Here is a 17,487-nt window from a genome sequence, read left to right on the forward strand (position 1 = left end):
AACTCTGCAACTGGTCAGAGCAGTAAATCCTAATTAGTTATACATGCATAGACTGCATATCCAAAGGGCAATGTAAAGATTTTTCCTTAAACATTACTAATCCAATACCCTTTTTATGATCTGTAACAAGGGAATTTTATGATGCTGTGTAAGTAGTCGGAAGTGCTGGTCTACTAGTGCACCAATAGTTTTTTTATCATTAAAGAGAGGCCATTGATAAAACATCAAGCATTGCCAATTAATATGCTTGCTAAATTTGAAGAAAGGGATTTAAATGCAGGAAAAAAGCCATCTCCTTGAACAGGACTGGAAGTCTGTTACAGAGGTGAGGGTATGCAGTATATATAGCAAATACAGCTGTTGGATTATTATAATGAATGAGACACCAGCCCAACCTGCAAAAGTTTAGTAATAGAGGTGTAGTAAATGGTAAGTAATAGATGACTAACTTGCATATCCAGATGGCAGAGAGCTAAAGCAGGCAAATGACGTTCTCCAGCTGTAGGGAAACTGAAAATCTGGCAGCTAGTTTACAGGATGAGACTTGTAGTTCCACTGAACTTTCATTAAGAAGGAGGCAAGCCATGCTGGCCAGCTTTTATATAAATATGATTTATACAAGATATGCCTTGCAGGCAATGCTTGGGCCCTACAGTTCCATCAGTGGAAATCAATTATGAAGAGGAAAGCATGGTGGCCAGTGCTGGTGTAAATATAATGTATGTATGATACGCCTTGCAGGTGGTGGCTGGGCCTTTTAGTCCCTCACTCACCACATGGGAAGTCAACTATGGAGAAGAAGTCGCAGTGGCCAACTTAATGTATACATAGGCTTTGCAGCAGGTGACTGGGCTTTACAGTTCCACCACCGTGGACCCACAAAGGAGAAGAAGTCATGGTGAACAGCTTTGGTGTAAAAAATATTTATACATGATATGCCTTGCAGATGGTGGCTGGTCCCTTTAGTTCCACAACAGGGAAGCCAAATATGGAGAAGAAGCCACCGTGGCCAGCTAGTGTAGATATAATTTATACATAAGCTTTGCAGGGGGTGGTTGGGCTTTACAGTTCCACCACAGTGGAAGCCAAATATGGGGAAAAAGCATTGGAGATCAGCTTTAATGTATATATAATTTATGCATATGATTTTCGTATACGGTTTTGAGCCATACAGTTCCGCCAAAGTGGAAGCCAACTATAGAAGGGATTGCATCATGGCGGTGGCAAGTTTCAAGCTATTGTTGACTTGTAGACCAGGACTTATAGTACCACAACTAACTGCCTACATATGTGTTTTACAGTACCTACATCTCCGATGCAGGAACACTTTAAGTGCAGAAAGTAATTCCATAAAAGCTATGGCTGTAATTTGGAGTTGGTGAGGGCATACTGAGACAGTAGGGTATGCTAGGCTGATGTGGCACATAACCTTTTGGAGTAAACCTTAGCAAGTTCGCAAGCTGGGACTTGTAGTGCAGCCATATGTGGGAAACCATACTGAACAATGTAAGTCAGTGTTAGAAGCAGAGTGCCCTGGAGGCTGTTAATACAGAATTGGACTGAGGACTTAACTAATTGAGTTCCATCTTGGCTGAAGAACTGTTGGCTGTAGAAATCAGAGAATTCCTACCTACGGTCAAGTTTTTATAAGGCTGATTCTTGTAGTCTCACCACCAATTTGGTGATCACAGCTTTCAAGCCTCATTGGTCGTTGTGTTCACAATCCCTGGTTAGCTGTTTATTTCCTAAAAACGTTCTCTAGGAAAAAAAATCTAATTTCTACAAAATCAAATGGCGCCACCATTCCAGAATCTTTGATTTTATATTTTATTGGTTAAATAGTGTTGTGTATTTTTATTTTTTAATATGAACTGACTCATTGCAGCTGAATGAGGACAAACATTGGCTTGATTTACTAAAGAAATAGGTCTTTGCTTGCACTTTGATTCCATGATTAAACACATCTTCACCTTTTTCATACCTACATAATCTCGGTTGTTTTAGTAAATCAGCTGCTTAAAATTGTTACCAATAGCAACCAATAAAGTTTCCCCTTTCACTTTACTGGGGAATTAAAGAAGAATCTATTTTGTGGCTTTAGGCAACAACTCCGCTTAATTTTTTTCTGGATTTAATAAATCAGGCGCATACTATTACTTTACCGATGTTTTTTTTAACGATTCCTTCATAACATGCATTCAAATTTGAAGCAAAAATAAAGTCAATTAAGTAAATACCTAAATGAAACACCATTTGATATCCCATTGACCTCATAACTTTTTTGGTAGGGGATTTGTGTAGTATTGGATTATACAGTTACAGTGCCTAGAGTAATTATACTAATGAGACTACTTTAGTACCCTCAATACACACGCTCTGTATTAATTATCCTTATTCCATGATTATGTCCTCCAAGGGGATATTTAATTCTTTGCTGCACTTATGCCAATTCTCATTTGCGCAGAAGCTTTGTTGCAAGGAATGTGTTATACACGGTTTATAATAAACTCCAACCTGGCTTGATGAAGATATAAGCCATGGGCACAATTCTGGTTATGACTGTTTATCAAGGAGTAGCAGCTGTTGCCAACATATACGTGCTTCTAATTAATAGGGAGGCAGTTGTTATCGTATTTGGTCATTTGACCCTCAAAGACCAGATTGTTGTGTTCTTATTGAGGTCAGAACAGTGTAGATATTGTAAGATCTCTATGTAGTGTGAGGGTGATCCTTTTGCTATAAGGTCTGACAATGTACCGGTTATTCTACCTGCAGGTCTGGTTTAAAAACCGCAGAGCCAAGTGGAGGAAAAGAGAACGCAACCAACAGATGGACCTGTGCAAAAATGGCTATGTTCCTCAATTCAGCGGTCTCATGCAACCCTATGATGATGTGTATGCTGGCTACCCATACAACAACTGGGCTACTAAAAGTCTGACTCCTGCTCCTTTGTCCACAAAAAGCTTCACCTTCTTCAACTCCATGAGTCCATTGTCTTCTCAGTCTATGTTCTCTGGTCCAAGCTCAATCTCTTCCATGAGCATGCCATCCGGTATGGGGCACTCTGCTGTTCCTGGTATGCCAAACTCAAGTCTAAATAACATCAATAATCTTAATAATATAAGCAGTTCTTCGCTCAACTCAGCGATGTCTTCAACGGCTTGTCCATATGGACCTCCTGGTTCTCCATATACAGTTTATAGAGACACTTGTAATTCCAGTTTGGCCAGCCTTAGACTTAAATCCAAGCAACATTCAACTTTTGGATACAGCAGCTTACAAAGCCCAGGATCTAGTTTGAACGCGTGTCAATATAATAGTTGATGGACTGAGCCTCAGATCATTATGCCCTGTGGACTTTGCTTTTTTTTTTGAGGATGGACCAGGATTTTTTATTTTTTTTTGCAAGAGACATCAGACTTAAAACATGGATGAGTTGCAATCTTCTCTCTGGATTATGCGGGTTGTAGGTACTTGAACTTGCACAGGAGTTTCCATTGTCCACTTTATATAGAGATTAGTGGAGGTAACGTGTTCAGATATAAATTCTTGGTGGTAATCAGATACAAGGGGGACTGTTTTGTGGTATACACTGAGATTGGTGACCATTTATCGCTGCAAAACAGGAGTTTGCAGAGGGTGGATCTAGGGGGGAGAGGAAAAATTTTAGGTATTAAAAAAATAAGGGTTAACCACTTAAAAAGGTTATATGTAAATATAGGTGTGCAGTTACTTGTGTCAGATTGTGCGCCGCAGTTGAATAAACTGTTTTAATGCATGGATCTTGATGTCTGTCCAGTTATATAAAAAAAAAATGTGATGGTTTCCAAATAACGTGCAAGTTACCACCTCTGCGATTAAACGACAGTTCCCACCCGGAGAACAAGGATTTAATAACTCCATATGCACCTAATTCATACCCCACATGATCCTCCAAATTGTATTTATGCTATGCTTCGATCTAAATAGATCGTCCTTATTTATCTGCAGTTTTTTTTTTTTTTTATGTTTTAGGCTCCCCATGTATCTTAAATATGCTATGTAAAATAAAATAAAATAACGGAAACAATAACGCAAGAATCCTACTGGTGCATTGAAATACCTTTTGAGCCAGGTCATAAATGACATACTCCACAGTTTCCCGATGGCTGAACAGATATCCTAATGTAACTTATGTCATCATGCTTTTCTGTAAAAGGATGTGAAACACAAAAATTCGAGGATTATTTTACCTGAGAGAAATGGGATTGCTGCGATTTATAAAGACTGAAGCTAGTGTGGATTTGAAGCCCAGGTGAATTAAAACGATAATTGTTCCGGATTTCATAAATTTGCCTTAAAAGTAAGATTTTGGGGAATTGTCTATTTTGGCTTACTGATGGACTGTGTCCAGGAAATCTGGGCTCTATACAAACACCCGGTCAAATTCAGAGTTTTTCTTTAATCCCCCATTATTTGGGGATACAGTTTCCTAACACTCTTCAAGGTTGATTTACTAAAGGAGAGAATTCTTATTTGGCTTAATGATTAGTAGGGTTTCTAGGGTCCTGATAGATCAGGAGCACCAATGGGCACACAAGGGACTGGTAGAATACCACCATGACCATTATGGACCAATTTAAAGTCTAATATACTATTTAACTGAAAACAATGTCACACTTTCACAAAGTGTTTATAATTAATAGAAAGAAAAGTATATAAAGTATACAATGTTTTAAAACTGTATAAAGCAGAGAATGTACCAATAGGAGACCCTGGACGTGAAATACCAGTGGCACATGTCAGGGTCTAACAACACTCCTGGATTGGTGTGTGTCTAGGTTCCTAATAGACCAGAGGCACCGGTACACAGGGGTCTATGTACACTGCCTTAAAAACGCTGTGTCTTCAGTCTGTTTTGCCTGTAGAAGCAGCTCAATGTTATTCTATGTGTGCTTTCACATTGGAACGTTATATTTTAAGCTCAGCGTTTAGAGGCAGGGAAAAAATAAAGTTTGCGTTTTTGATTGGAATTTTCTGGCAGAAAAAAAAAGAAAAAAAAAAAACAAGCTAAACACTCCTAAGGATATGTAAAAAAAAATAGTGTTTTTAAGCCCAGTATGCACGAGGGACTGGTAGAGGATACCATGATGACCACTTTGCACCAAATTCAAGTCTACATAATATTTTTAACTGAACAAAAATGTTGTTAAAAAAAACTACCTGTAACGTCACAGTATGATAACAAAGCAAATTGATGGATTAAAAGTAGATCATTTATATAATGCTTCCCAAAGCTGTATAATGTATAGAAATATATCATCTGCTTATCTCAAAGGAGACCCGGGCACTCAGTAGAAGTCCTGGTCGCTATGGTCTAGAAACATCCTTGAAAATGACTGTTCACTTTAGACCATGTGAAAAAAAGGGACCATAGCTTCATCCTATTAACATAGCTGTGTGAACCTACAACCACCCAAGAACAACATGAAGGTAGATACAGCAAATAAATAAATAAATAATATGTGCGTTCAGCGAAAATATTTTGCATTGCAAAGTGAACTTTCTGTATTCCTTCAGTAAATCAACCCTCATAGTAGAATTGTCCTCCAGGCTCTCTTGGGTTATTGAAGGGTACAGATATAACTTGTGTTAGAAGGATTTGAAATTCTTCCATCCCCTACAATCACACTCTCACCTTCTTCTTCCCCCTCCAGTCTTCTCAGTGTATTGTACATCTGTGGTAACGGTCATGTGGATGAGTGGATGTGTATAGTAATTATAATGTCGTGAATAAGAATGCAGTGTCTTTTTTTTGTTTTATAACTTATGTTTTTTTTTTTTTTTTTTTGTGAATACTTTCTTTTTGTTATTTTTTTTTCTCTCCAAAAAATTAAGAGCATGGGAATAAAACAGATTTATGCAAAGCTTTTTGTGTTTTTTGCTGGCTAACTTTTTGTTATTTATTATGATGTAATATTACATTTTCTTTTAAAAATAAGAATAAATGTATCAACATTGATTTTGCTTGATTTTTTTTTTTATTTTATTCCCTGGTGGTCTTTAGAAAAGTCGGGTAAAAATGTGATAGGTTATCATGCCTTGACCGCAAACTTTTTTAAGCTTCCAAAAATGTAGCGAGCAATTTTCTAAATAGTGTAAACTTTGCGCTAGTTCTTTGCATCCGCCAGGTTCAGTGGGCTTTACATTCAACTTTGATCATCTGAGGTTCTGTGAAACTAAATGAAATCGGAATGTTTTCATTTCAGATTTATTGATTGGTTTTGGTTGTTTGGGGTATCTATTGGCTAACACATCTATATGCTGGGTTACAGGGATAAATAAATAAAGGTCGCCATTAAAGGCTGTCATTTAATTTGCATATTTATCTCCTGTAACCTACTTTGGAACATTGAAGATGTTACCATTATTATTGATTAGCTACAACACATCAGATATATGCTGCAAAATATGTATCAAATATTAAAGGTCTTTAGGAAGTGGCAAGTTAAAAACAAAAAAGAATGAGACCTTGGGTTATGAAATCAAAAAATTGATTTTAAAATACTATTTTACACATGGGCAGCAAATTATTATTACTGCCCCATCCGCTCTGGTCTATAGGTAGTTACATTTCCATACTAGAGCATCACAGTGACTGCCTTCAGTGGACCCAGCAAAGGATATTTAGATAGAACTCTGTGTAACCTTCATCGGTGTTCTATACACCCACACAGCAGAATTGCTGATTATAAGGAAACTAATAACAAGATTTTTAAGCCGAACTGTGATTTAGACCTCCAATGCTATACCCCCCCCCCCCCCCCTTATTTCAGAGCCCAGTGCACCAGTGTTTGTTCCTTTTGTGACATTATTAAAAGCTAGCAAGGAGACCTGACCCTGGAGCTAAAGTTGATGTATATGTTAAGACAGCTAGATGTAATGGTTGGTTGTAGGCAAAAAAAAATCCAGTTTTACAAAAGCAGAAAACTAAATGTCATAGAGAAAACTAGAGGAGGGATGTCAGTGAGGCCAAAAGATGAGTGAATACACACTTGAGCTGATTTACTAAAGGAGTTGAACATTTTCACACCATATTTGCGTGCAATTATTCACAGCCTCTCTCTCTCTCTCTCTCTCTCTTTCTCTCATACTCACATTTTAATAAAGGTCCATATAAATACATATGCCTAGCGCAGTAAATTATTAATACTTTATTACTACAGGACCTGCTCTCTCTCTCTCTCCCTCTCTCTCTAATACTCACATTTTAATACAGGTCCCTATAAATACATATGCCTAGCAGTAAATTATTAATACTTTATTACTACAGGACGTGTTCTCTCTTCCTCTCTCTCTAATACTCACATTTTAATACAGGTCCCTATAAATACATATGCCTAGCAGTAAATTATTAATACTTTATTACTACAGGACGTGTTCTCTCTTCCTCTCTCTCTAATACTCACATTTTAATACAGGTCCCTATAAATACATATGCCTAGCAGTAAATTATTAATACTTTATTACTACAGAACGTGTTCTCTCTCTCCCTATCTCTCTAATACTCACATTTTGATACAAGTCCATATAAATACATATGCCTAGCGCAGTAAATTATTATAAAGTATTATTACTACAGGACGTGTTCTCTCTCCCTCTCTCTCTAATACTCACATTTTAATACAGGTCCCTATAAATACATATGCCTAGCAGTAAATTATTAATACTTTATTACTACAGGATGTGTTCTCTCTCTCTCTCTCTCTCTCTCTCTCTCTCTCTCTCTCTCTCTCTCTCTCTCTCTCTCTCTCTCTCTCTCTCTCTCTCTCTCTCTCTCTCTCTCTATACATATATATATATATATATATATATATATATATATATATATATATATACACACACACACACACACATAAATACATACACATTTATATTATATATTCACTTTTTTTAAATGCATCAATACCAGATTTTTTATCTGAATAAGGACATAGACATGTCACATGTATATTATATACGTACATTTTTATATACATAATATATCATGTATGTGCATGTTTTATATGCACCAAGACAAGCAAATATATATCATATTTTATATACATCAATACATATACGTGCATATCATATATATATATATGCATTTTCCATATGCCTAAAGACATGCAAATGTATAGCATATATGAGCATTATTTGGCACACCAATGTGTGCTTGTGTAGCTGACATTAGAGATTATTTCTTTAATTTACAGCAGACGTTTTGTTATGCCCCCCTTACCTTTTCAAATTCATTCCCACCCCTTCAACCCCAACCGCTCAGCAAAGTATACCACACAAGAGGGAGAAATACCAGTTACCCAAGTTTTCTTTGAATTTACACACAATAATAGGTTTGTCAAAACGAAATGGTTAAGTGATTTTTAAAAGCAATTGTTTGTCCTGCGTGTTTGACTATGTATGCCCTGAATACTGTGTTTATAGAGAGACCTGAAATCCTTGAGAATCCCTATAAAAACTTCGCTGAAATGCAGGCAGCGTTTTAAAGAATTACATGTCTGTTTCTGCTCCAAGTGCCGAGGTATTTTTTCCCTGGGCTCCAACTCTCAAAGCACAACTACATCACTCTCTCCACATTGCAATTGGGTGTGTGCAATTATAATCAAGGCTGAGGATTTGGTTACTGCTGTCACCTCCTAGGACTGCTCCACTGGCACAGTCTACTGGCAGTTACCTTCAAACACAACTGTGAATGTGTAAAACTAGCAACATAGTTCACATTTATAGGCTAAAAGCTTTCATAAGATCACAAGTATAGGATCAGTAGAAAAACCAGTAGGACCCATACAGTAAAAGAGGGCTACCTTTATTTGGTTTATTACTGAGGCATTTTTATTATATCTATCTATATTTTATATATGATAACAGCCTGATTTTACTTTACACACACTCTTATTAAATTATAGTGTGTATATATATATATATATATATATATATATATATATATATATATATATATATAGTATATATACATACACACATACTCTATAGTAATGCTATAATAAACAGTGTGTGTGTGTGTACATACTATATAAAGTATACATTTGTATTATATAAAATTGACATAATTTTATACCATTTAAAAAAATATATTAGTATACAGGATTTATGTAGTGCCAACAGTTAGCACAGCATTTTACAACATGAGGGCAGAGGGTATAGTTCCAATACAGGAGGAATGAAATGCCATGTGTATGATACTATATACATATTCAAACGTATAGGCATTACTGGCTATATACATCACAATGCAATTTCTTTGACATAGAGATTGCATCAAACATATACTGTATTTAAGGGTCAGCTTAATCAATAAACAACACCTTACTTCTGGTGAAAAATCGGATTGAATTCCACAAAATTGATCTTTTTTTCTTTGCATCAGAAGTGGAGCTGCCATCCTAGAAAAAAAAAAAACCTGGGTAGATTGCTGTATCAGCATCAGTTTGTCATGCCCTGCAAAAGGGACAAAAGCTGAACAAGTAAAAATAATTTATTACTACTGTGTGTACTATACTTCCATCAGCAGTATGAAGCAAAAGGGATGTGCTGTAAACATAACTGACATACAAGTGACTTAGAAAAGAATCACTACTTGGAAAACAAATATTGTATTTGCAAATGTATATTGCTAATACTTACCAGTATAAAGAATATTAATCCATTTCACCTTCATTTATATTGTCCATGTTCTCCAAAATTTACAATGCTACAAGCTTTGGATATATACAGTAGATCAGTCCATTTGCTCAGCTCCAAAATGATAACAGGACCACTGCAGCTGATGAATCCTGAATACTGGACTATTTATATGTGCTGTGTTAATAGTGTGCTGTCCCATTTAAAAATAACTATACAAAAATTGATAATTCAGTGCCCATACTTGAAAAAATATGCAGTGATAAAGCAATTCATATACACAATATATGATTCTGCCATGGGTTGGGGTAAACTAGAACACTACTGGGGTGCTTGACCAGCAGCAACGTTTTTTTCTCTAATATTAAGTATATTTGCACTTTTGCAGCCAAGATAACACCTACTTTATATTTGTTACATGTTCCATTTACATAGAATAACTTAAAAAGAAAGAAAAGAAAATGGCAGCCTTTGTTTTTTATATGCTCTATACTGGATTCTCGAGCAAGTAAAAATCCTACATCCTTCTCTTTGTTTATGAGTGGGCTGGAGAGCTGTTTGCCAAAATGAACCATATTTGTAGTGTGCAGGCAGATCTTCATTATCAGTTGTAACTTGATTTAAACATTGGGCCAGATTCACAAAGAGTTACGCCGGCGTATCAGTAGATACGCCGACGTAACTCCGAATCTAAGTCGTATGTCTAAATGTATTCTCAAACTGAGATACACTTAAACATGCCTAAGATATGACGGCCTGTGTCGCCGTATCTTAGGGTGCAATATTTACGCTGGCCACTAGGTGGCGCATCCATTGAGGTCGGCGTAGAATATGCTAATGAGTAGTTACGCGGATTCACGAACGTACGCTTGCCCGTCGCAGTACAGATACGCTGTTTCCGTAAGCGATACGTGGCGTAAAGATAAACATGCCCCCTAGGTAGCGTATCCTATGTTAAGTATGGCCGTCATTTCCTGCGTCAAAATTTTGAAATTTAACGTTGTTTGCGTAACTCGTCCGTAATTAGGGCTGGATGTCAATTACATTCAGGTCGAAACCAATGACGTCCTTGCGACGTCATTTAGCGCAATGCACGTCGGGAAATTTTAGGGACGGCGCATGTGCATTAGGTTCGGCGCGGGAACGCGCCTAATTTAAATGCTCTACGCCCCCTACCCGGCTGATTTGAATTATGCGGGCTTGCGCCGGGGGATTTATGCTACGCCGCCCCGACTTTACAGGCAAGTGCTTTGTGAATCAAGCACTTGCCCGTGAAACTTGCGGGCCGCCGCAGATCTACGTGAATCTGGCCTATTGTCTATCTTCACAGAGGGTTAAAAGTTTAGAGGCTATGCTTCTTGCATTTTATGTGCATGAGGACAGACTTAGGACAGACTGAGGCCTCGTACACACGGCCGAGGAACTCGACGTGCCAAACACATCGAGTTCCTCGGCCAGTTCAGCACTGAAGCCGCCGAGGAGCTCGACGGGGCGAGAGCTCCCATAGAACAACGAGGAAATAGAGAACATGTTCTCTATTTCCTCGCCGAGCTCCTCGTCGGCTTCCTCGGCCGAAAGTGTACACACGGCCGGGTTTCTCGGCAGAATTCAGCCAGAAACTCGGTCGGAAGCTGAATTCTGCCGAGGAAACTGGTCGTGTGTACGGGGCCTTACTCTGACATTGTTCAAAAACCTTGCAGTCAGCCATAACACCTTCTCATGAGAAACGTCTAAAAAGTATGATATATATATATATATATATATATATATATATATATATATATATATATATATATATATATATATATATATATATATTAAAAAAAAAGGAAGGCATGCTGTGTGAATGGGAACATATAACAAATATATCATGATGTTTTCCAAAATGTTGACTGCAAAAGTGGATATACATTTAAGTCATGTGAATAAAAGGTTGATAAATATACACCCCTGGCAATGCTATAGTTTGTCTCAACCGCTATCACAGTCCCTTTTGCTGAACAACTTGGTTGGCAAGTAAATGTAGATAAAATATAAATAAAGACATATACTGTAAACTAATAATGGAATCAACATACTGATTTTTTTAATACACGTATTCAAAGGGCGCAGTTATCAAAATACAATTTTTTTTGTGATAGTGGCCCTTTAATGTCTGTCAATGTCAGTGAAATTTTATTATGGGAATGAAGCAAGCACTGTTCTGCACAGTTCGGAAAAAATCTCAGCAAAAAGCTACGTGCTAACAGGTTGTTTTTCAACTTACATCTTAAATTTTTCTTTTTCTGTCAGCATATCACATCTTACTACCAGCCCTCAATGGAAGTGTTGACAGACCAAGAAGCGTCAGTGGGAATGGCACTTGCATAATAGCACTTAATTATATCCTAAATAAAACAGGTTGGGATGCTTGCAATATGAAATAACTGTCAGAATTTAGCTTTTTCTTGTGTTTTCTTTCCTAAATCATTTTGTACAAGGACAGCTGGTTGAAGTGCATTTATTAAGAATCAAGAGAAAAGGGAAACATTCCTACATTAAAATATAAAAAGAATAATATTTAAATACAATATTAACTCATATACACTAGCTATCATAAGTCTTTTATAGGTTATTTTCAGTAGTTTTCTCTGTTCTAATATCCATGTTATTTTAAAAGGTGCACAGCGATTTCATAACCAAATTTTCCATAAAAATTCATGTAACACATTATTTTAATACCTTGAATGAACCCCCCCCCCCCCCAAAAAAAAACAAAACACAGCTAGTTAATATGTACAGTTCAGCCGCCCCTTATTTCTTCATTTAGCAGTGTTCATTGCAGGCCAACTCAGAAAGATAAGGGCAATTTTAAACAGGCGGACCAATAGAGCTTTGAACTACCACTTCTTTAACGTTAACACTGAAATCAGCCTTAAGGGGTTGTAAAGGTAAATGTTCTTTGCATTAAGTTGAAAAAACATCCGACGGTAACGCCCCCCCCCCCCCGAACTCCCGTTTTACTTATCTCACCCCTCGAAAGTCCCGCGCGCGTCCTCGTGATCCTCTTTGGTTCCCAGCCTGGCCGTTGATTGGCTAGGCTGGACGAATTGATAGCAGCGCAGCCATTGGCTGGCGCTGCTGTCAATCACATTCAATGACGCGGCGCGCCGGGGGCGGGGTCGAGTGATACAGTCGGTGGCTATGCCCGCCGCTGTATCATGGGAGCACGCCCGCAAAAGCTTTCCACCATGCGAGCGAGGAGGAGGAGAAGGTGGAAAGCTTTTGCGTGGAGGAGCCGGGACAGCCGCCGAGGGACCGCAAAAGACAGGATTCGGGGACACTCTGTGCAAAACGAGCTGCACAGTGGAGGTAAGTATAACATGTTTGCCTTTAGTGTTCCTTTACCTTTATGCTTGCACAGTTGCACATGCTTTTTACTCTTTTACTAAAATGCCTTACTCTGATTTCAGTGAACTTCTCATAGTGTGCATTAGAAGCTGCAGCAAGTCAAATAGAACCTGGCTATTTACTGGTTGAAGGGCATCCACCATCCAGCATAATCCAGCGGCCCCTTCCTCCTCCTCAGTCCTACTGTGCCTGGCCTACCGCTTTACTTCTTTAGATTTCAGTTCTTTGAATCATGGAGGTTCAGCATCACATGTGAGGCCCTGTACACACGGCCGAGAAACTCGACGGGCAAAACACATCGTTTTGCTCGTCGAGTTCCTTGTGAAGCCGCCGAGGATCTCGGTGAGCCAAGTTTCCCCATTGACTCACGAGGAAATAGAGAACATGTTCTCTATTTGGCTCGACGAGTTCCTCGTCGGTTTCCTCGGCCAAAAGTGTACACACGACCGGTTTCCTCGGCAGAATGCGGCTCCCATCGAGTTTCTGGCTGAATTCTGCCAAGAAACTCAGTCGTGTGTACGGGGCCTGGGTGTTACCATGGGTGGTCTGAATGACTTGGGTGGTCTGCATTCAGATGCAGTCTGAATGACTCCTAAAGGCTGACATCCTGCATTTAAAGCCATTTTTAGATTTGCCTAATGCAAATATAGGTAGATTAATCCTTAGCTATTGACCTTTGGAATCAGTAACAGCACATACATGAACCAATTGTCCTTGAAGAAGGTCTAACAATGTCTTTATATGAGGCATTTTTCATGCGACTCTTATGCAGCGTACACACGACCGTTTTTCGGGTTCTAAAAAATTACGTTTTTTTTAATGTCATTAAAAACGATCGTGTGTGTGCTCCAGAGCATTTTTCACGATCTAAAAATTTCGAACATGCTCTATTTTTTCACAATGTTTTTAACGCTGTATTTTTTATGGTTGTAAAAAATGGTCGTGTGTGGGCTTTAACGACGTGAAAAACCTGCGCATGCTCAGAAGCAAGTTATGAGACGGGAACGCTCGTTCTGGAAAAACTACCATTCGTAATGGAGTAAGCACATTCATCACGCAGTAACAGACTGAAAAGCGCAAATCATCTTTTACTAACACAAAATCAGCTAAAGCAGCCCAAAGGGTGGCGCCATCCGTATGGAACTTCCACTTTATAGTGTCGTTGTACGTGTTGTACCTCACCGCTCTTTGCTAGAGCATTTTTTTTCATGATCGTGTGTAGGCAAGGCTGTTTTAATGAACGGGTTGAAAAAAATGTTGTTTTTTTCTAGACCCTTAAAAGCGTAATTTTTTAGAACCCGAAAAACGGTCGTGTGTACGCGGCATAAGAAGATTTGAGAAACAATAATAGCAATTTCAAAGGTCTATGAGAATCTGCAGATCACAATTCTAGCCCTGATTTACATGAATGGTCATCAGACGCAGCTATTTGTGTAGGGAGTAGGGATGAGCGAAGGATTCGGTGAGTTTGGGTCGAATATTTTCTATTTGACTGTTCGACGAACACCCTAATTATCGGGGTTGTTTGACTGTTTATTCTGCTCTGTACCACCACGTATTGCATTGGAAGCCCCTGATTGGCTGGAGTAATGAAAGCTTTGGCCAATCAGGGAAAAAAGCACTATCAGAGCCATGATTGGATGCTCTCATGATGGCTCTATCCAATCATGGCTCATTGCTCTTAGTCACACCCCCCACTATACAAGTTTTCTTTCAATAGCGGCCATTTGCAGTGTGATTTTGTCGTAAAGGGATAGAACAGGGCTCTGTTTAGTGCTACTAGAGAGTTACTGTGCTATAGTGTGCTATTCTGATTCTATTGTCAGTGTAGAATATCAATTTAGTAATCAGTGTGTAGAGCGAACATTTATTTTTACTTTACTGTGAATCTAGTGATAGTTCAGTCAGTGTGTGTGTAGTGACCATTAATTTTTACATTAGTGTCAGTTTATATTGGCAGGGCAGGTTTACTGCAGTATAGTTCAGTGCGTTACTGCACGTTTAACGCTGTATATTTCAGTTTGTTACATGCCGTTTAACGCAGTATATTTCAGTGTGTTAGTGCATGTTTAATGCAGTAAATTTAAGTGCGATAGTGCACGTTTACAGTATATTTCAGTGCGATAGTGCACGTTTAAGGCAGTATATTTCTGTGCATTACTGCGTGTTTGACGCAGTATATTTAGTGTCTGCACCAAACACCACTTTCCATTGATTAAAGTGCATTCATGTACACATTTCCACATCTTTATTACATTTTGTTAATAAGCACACTCTCCCCCCATCATGTCTGGGAGGCCAACAAGGAGAGGCAGACATTCCCATGGCACTGTGAGTGGGCCAGCAGCATATATGTCCAAAGGCAAAGGTGGACATGATCAGTCCTCAGGCAGGGCATCAATTGCTCTGTTTAGTGATGTTGCCCATGCTACTCAGCCACAGCATGCAGAGGAGATGGTGGACTGGCTTACTAAACCGTCCTTATCCTCCTCACCCTCCATCACCCAAGTGATGACTAATGAGACAAGTCCACTGCAGCTGCCAGAGTGGCTTATTCTGCCTCTTTGTCCACAACTATTCCTGCCATAGCCCTAGCATCAGACATGGAGGAGTCAGCTGAGTTATTTAAGCACAGCGTCAGCCACTTGCCCCTTGACGATGTACAGCCATTACTTGATTCAGATGTTGGTTATGATGTTGAGGACGGTAGGAAAATGAGCCTACAGAGAGGGGAGAACACTGGTACACAAATTGTCAGTCACGTTCCCCCAGCTGCAGGGTATTGCCAAGTTGTCTCCAGTGATAATGAGGATGGAGAGATGATGATGATGAGGTCATTGATGTGACTTGGGTGCCGGATAGAGCAGAGGAGGAAAGTGAGGGTAAGGCACAACCTCAACGGGGCAGCCATTATGGAAGAGTAGAGAGCAGCCACCCTATTTCATCACATTGTGGAGCTGTTATCTCCCAGCCCATTTCCCACAGCTCAGCTGTCTGGACCTTTTTTAGCACATGTGCAGCCGATCGCACTGCTGCAATTTGCAAACTTTGTCTCAAATACATTAAAGGATCACTAAAGGATTTATTTTAGCTAAATAGCTTCCTTTACCTTAATGCAGTACTGGTTTCATGTCCTTATTGTTCGTTTTTGCTTTGAAGTTGCTGTAATTCTGCTGTGATCTCCACACTTCCTGGTTGCCTTATAACCACAGTACTGGGAGCTTTTCACTGTGGTCTAAGCTGTCATTACTGTGTGTCTAAAACTTAACAGAACCAATCAGATTCATTTTAAAAAGAAAACACTGCCCTGGATTTGTTTGTTTTTGTTCTGTGTGTCTCTCTAGTTAAAAGGAACATGAAACCATTTTAAAAGTGAAACTAACCTGCAGGCACATTATATGATTGATTTGTATCTATTTGTAATCATTTTTAAAAGGAATCAGTTAACTTTTATGTCTCTATACCCTGTAAACAGTCATTTCAGCACTTTTTTTTCCTTTAGTGACCCTTTAAGCATGGCAAAAACACCACGTGGTCTAGCAAGCATGGTCAGGGATGATATATTTAGCACAATGGGTAACTCTGCTTGCAACTCAGAAGGATGCAGGACAAGGCTCAGTGCTACAGCTTGTTATGCCCCCATTTCTCCATACAGCTAGTGGCAATGATATGAGATTTGTCAGCTCTACCCCCTCCTCCTCTGCTGAATTATCCTATGAACCACAAGCACCCCCCAAGTGTTCATGGGGCTCTTCAATGAGTCAGACTAAACAGTGGTTCATGCCATGCCAGCTGGAGCCAGAAATTATGGTGTGCAATAATGGCACAAACCTCCTGTCCACCCTTAGAAAGGGAAAGTTGACACATGTTCCATGCCATGTGCCCATGTTTCTTAAATAGGTACCCAGGGTTGGAAGATGTGCTAAAGCAGGCCATAAAAGTCTGTAGCCATTTCAGGTGGTCATACACAGCCAGTGCTCTGTTGAAATTCAGTTGGGAATTCCACCTGCCTGTAAACCGTCGGATTTGTGACATGCCCACTAGGTGGATTTCAACTGTGGCTAGGCTGCAGCTGCAGCACATGCAGCAGAGGGCCATCAATGAGTACCTGTGTGAGTATGGCACAATGGCACGCTCAGGTCAGCTCAGCTTTTTTTCTCATGCCAATGGCTGCTGATAAAGGATGCATGCACTGTACTGTCGCCATTTGAGGATGCCACAAGGATGGTGAGCCATGACAATGCATGCATCAGTGACACAATCCCTGTTATGTTCCTGCTGAAGCAGACTCTGCATGGCATTATGTACAGGGCACTCAAGGCAGAGCAGTGTGAGGAAGAGGAGGACTTCCTTACCTCATAAGGCCCACTTTATGCAGACACTATTCTTTCTTTGCCACAGAACACACAAGAGAAGAGG

General features: G+C 39.2%; 1 protein-coding gene across 2 annotated transcripts in view; it reads left to right on the top strand.

Annotated features, from left to right (window-relative positions):
• PITX1 (paired like homeodomain 1) overlaps window positions 1-5,906 on the top strand; it is a 35,457-nt gene extending 29,551 nt beyond the window's left edge. For both annotated transcript variants that reach the window (XM_040344753.1, XM_040344752.1), the window contains one exon: window positions 2,776-5,906. In XM_040344753.1, the coding sequence (XP_040200687.1) occupies window positions 2,776-3,324 (549 nt within the window). In that variant the 3' untranslated portion in view covers window positions 3,325-5,906. The remainder of the gene's footprint in view (window positions 1-2,775) is intronic.
• Window positions 5,907-17,487: the final 11,581 nt, after the last annotated feature.

Source organism: Rana temporaria, chromosome 3 (assembly GCF_905171775.1).
Source record: "Rana temporaria chromosome 3, aRanTem1.1, whole genome shotgun sequence".
In the NCBI taxonomy this organism is placed as follows: domain Eukaryota; kingdom Metazoa; phylum Chordata; class Amphibia; order Anura; family Ranidae; genus Rana; species Rana temporaria.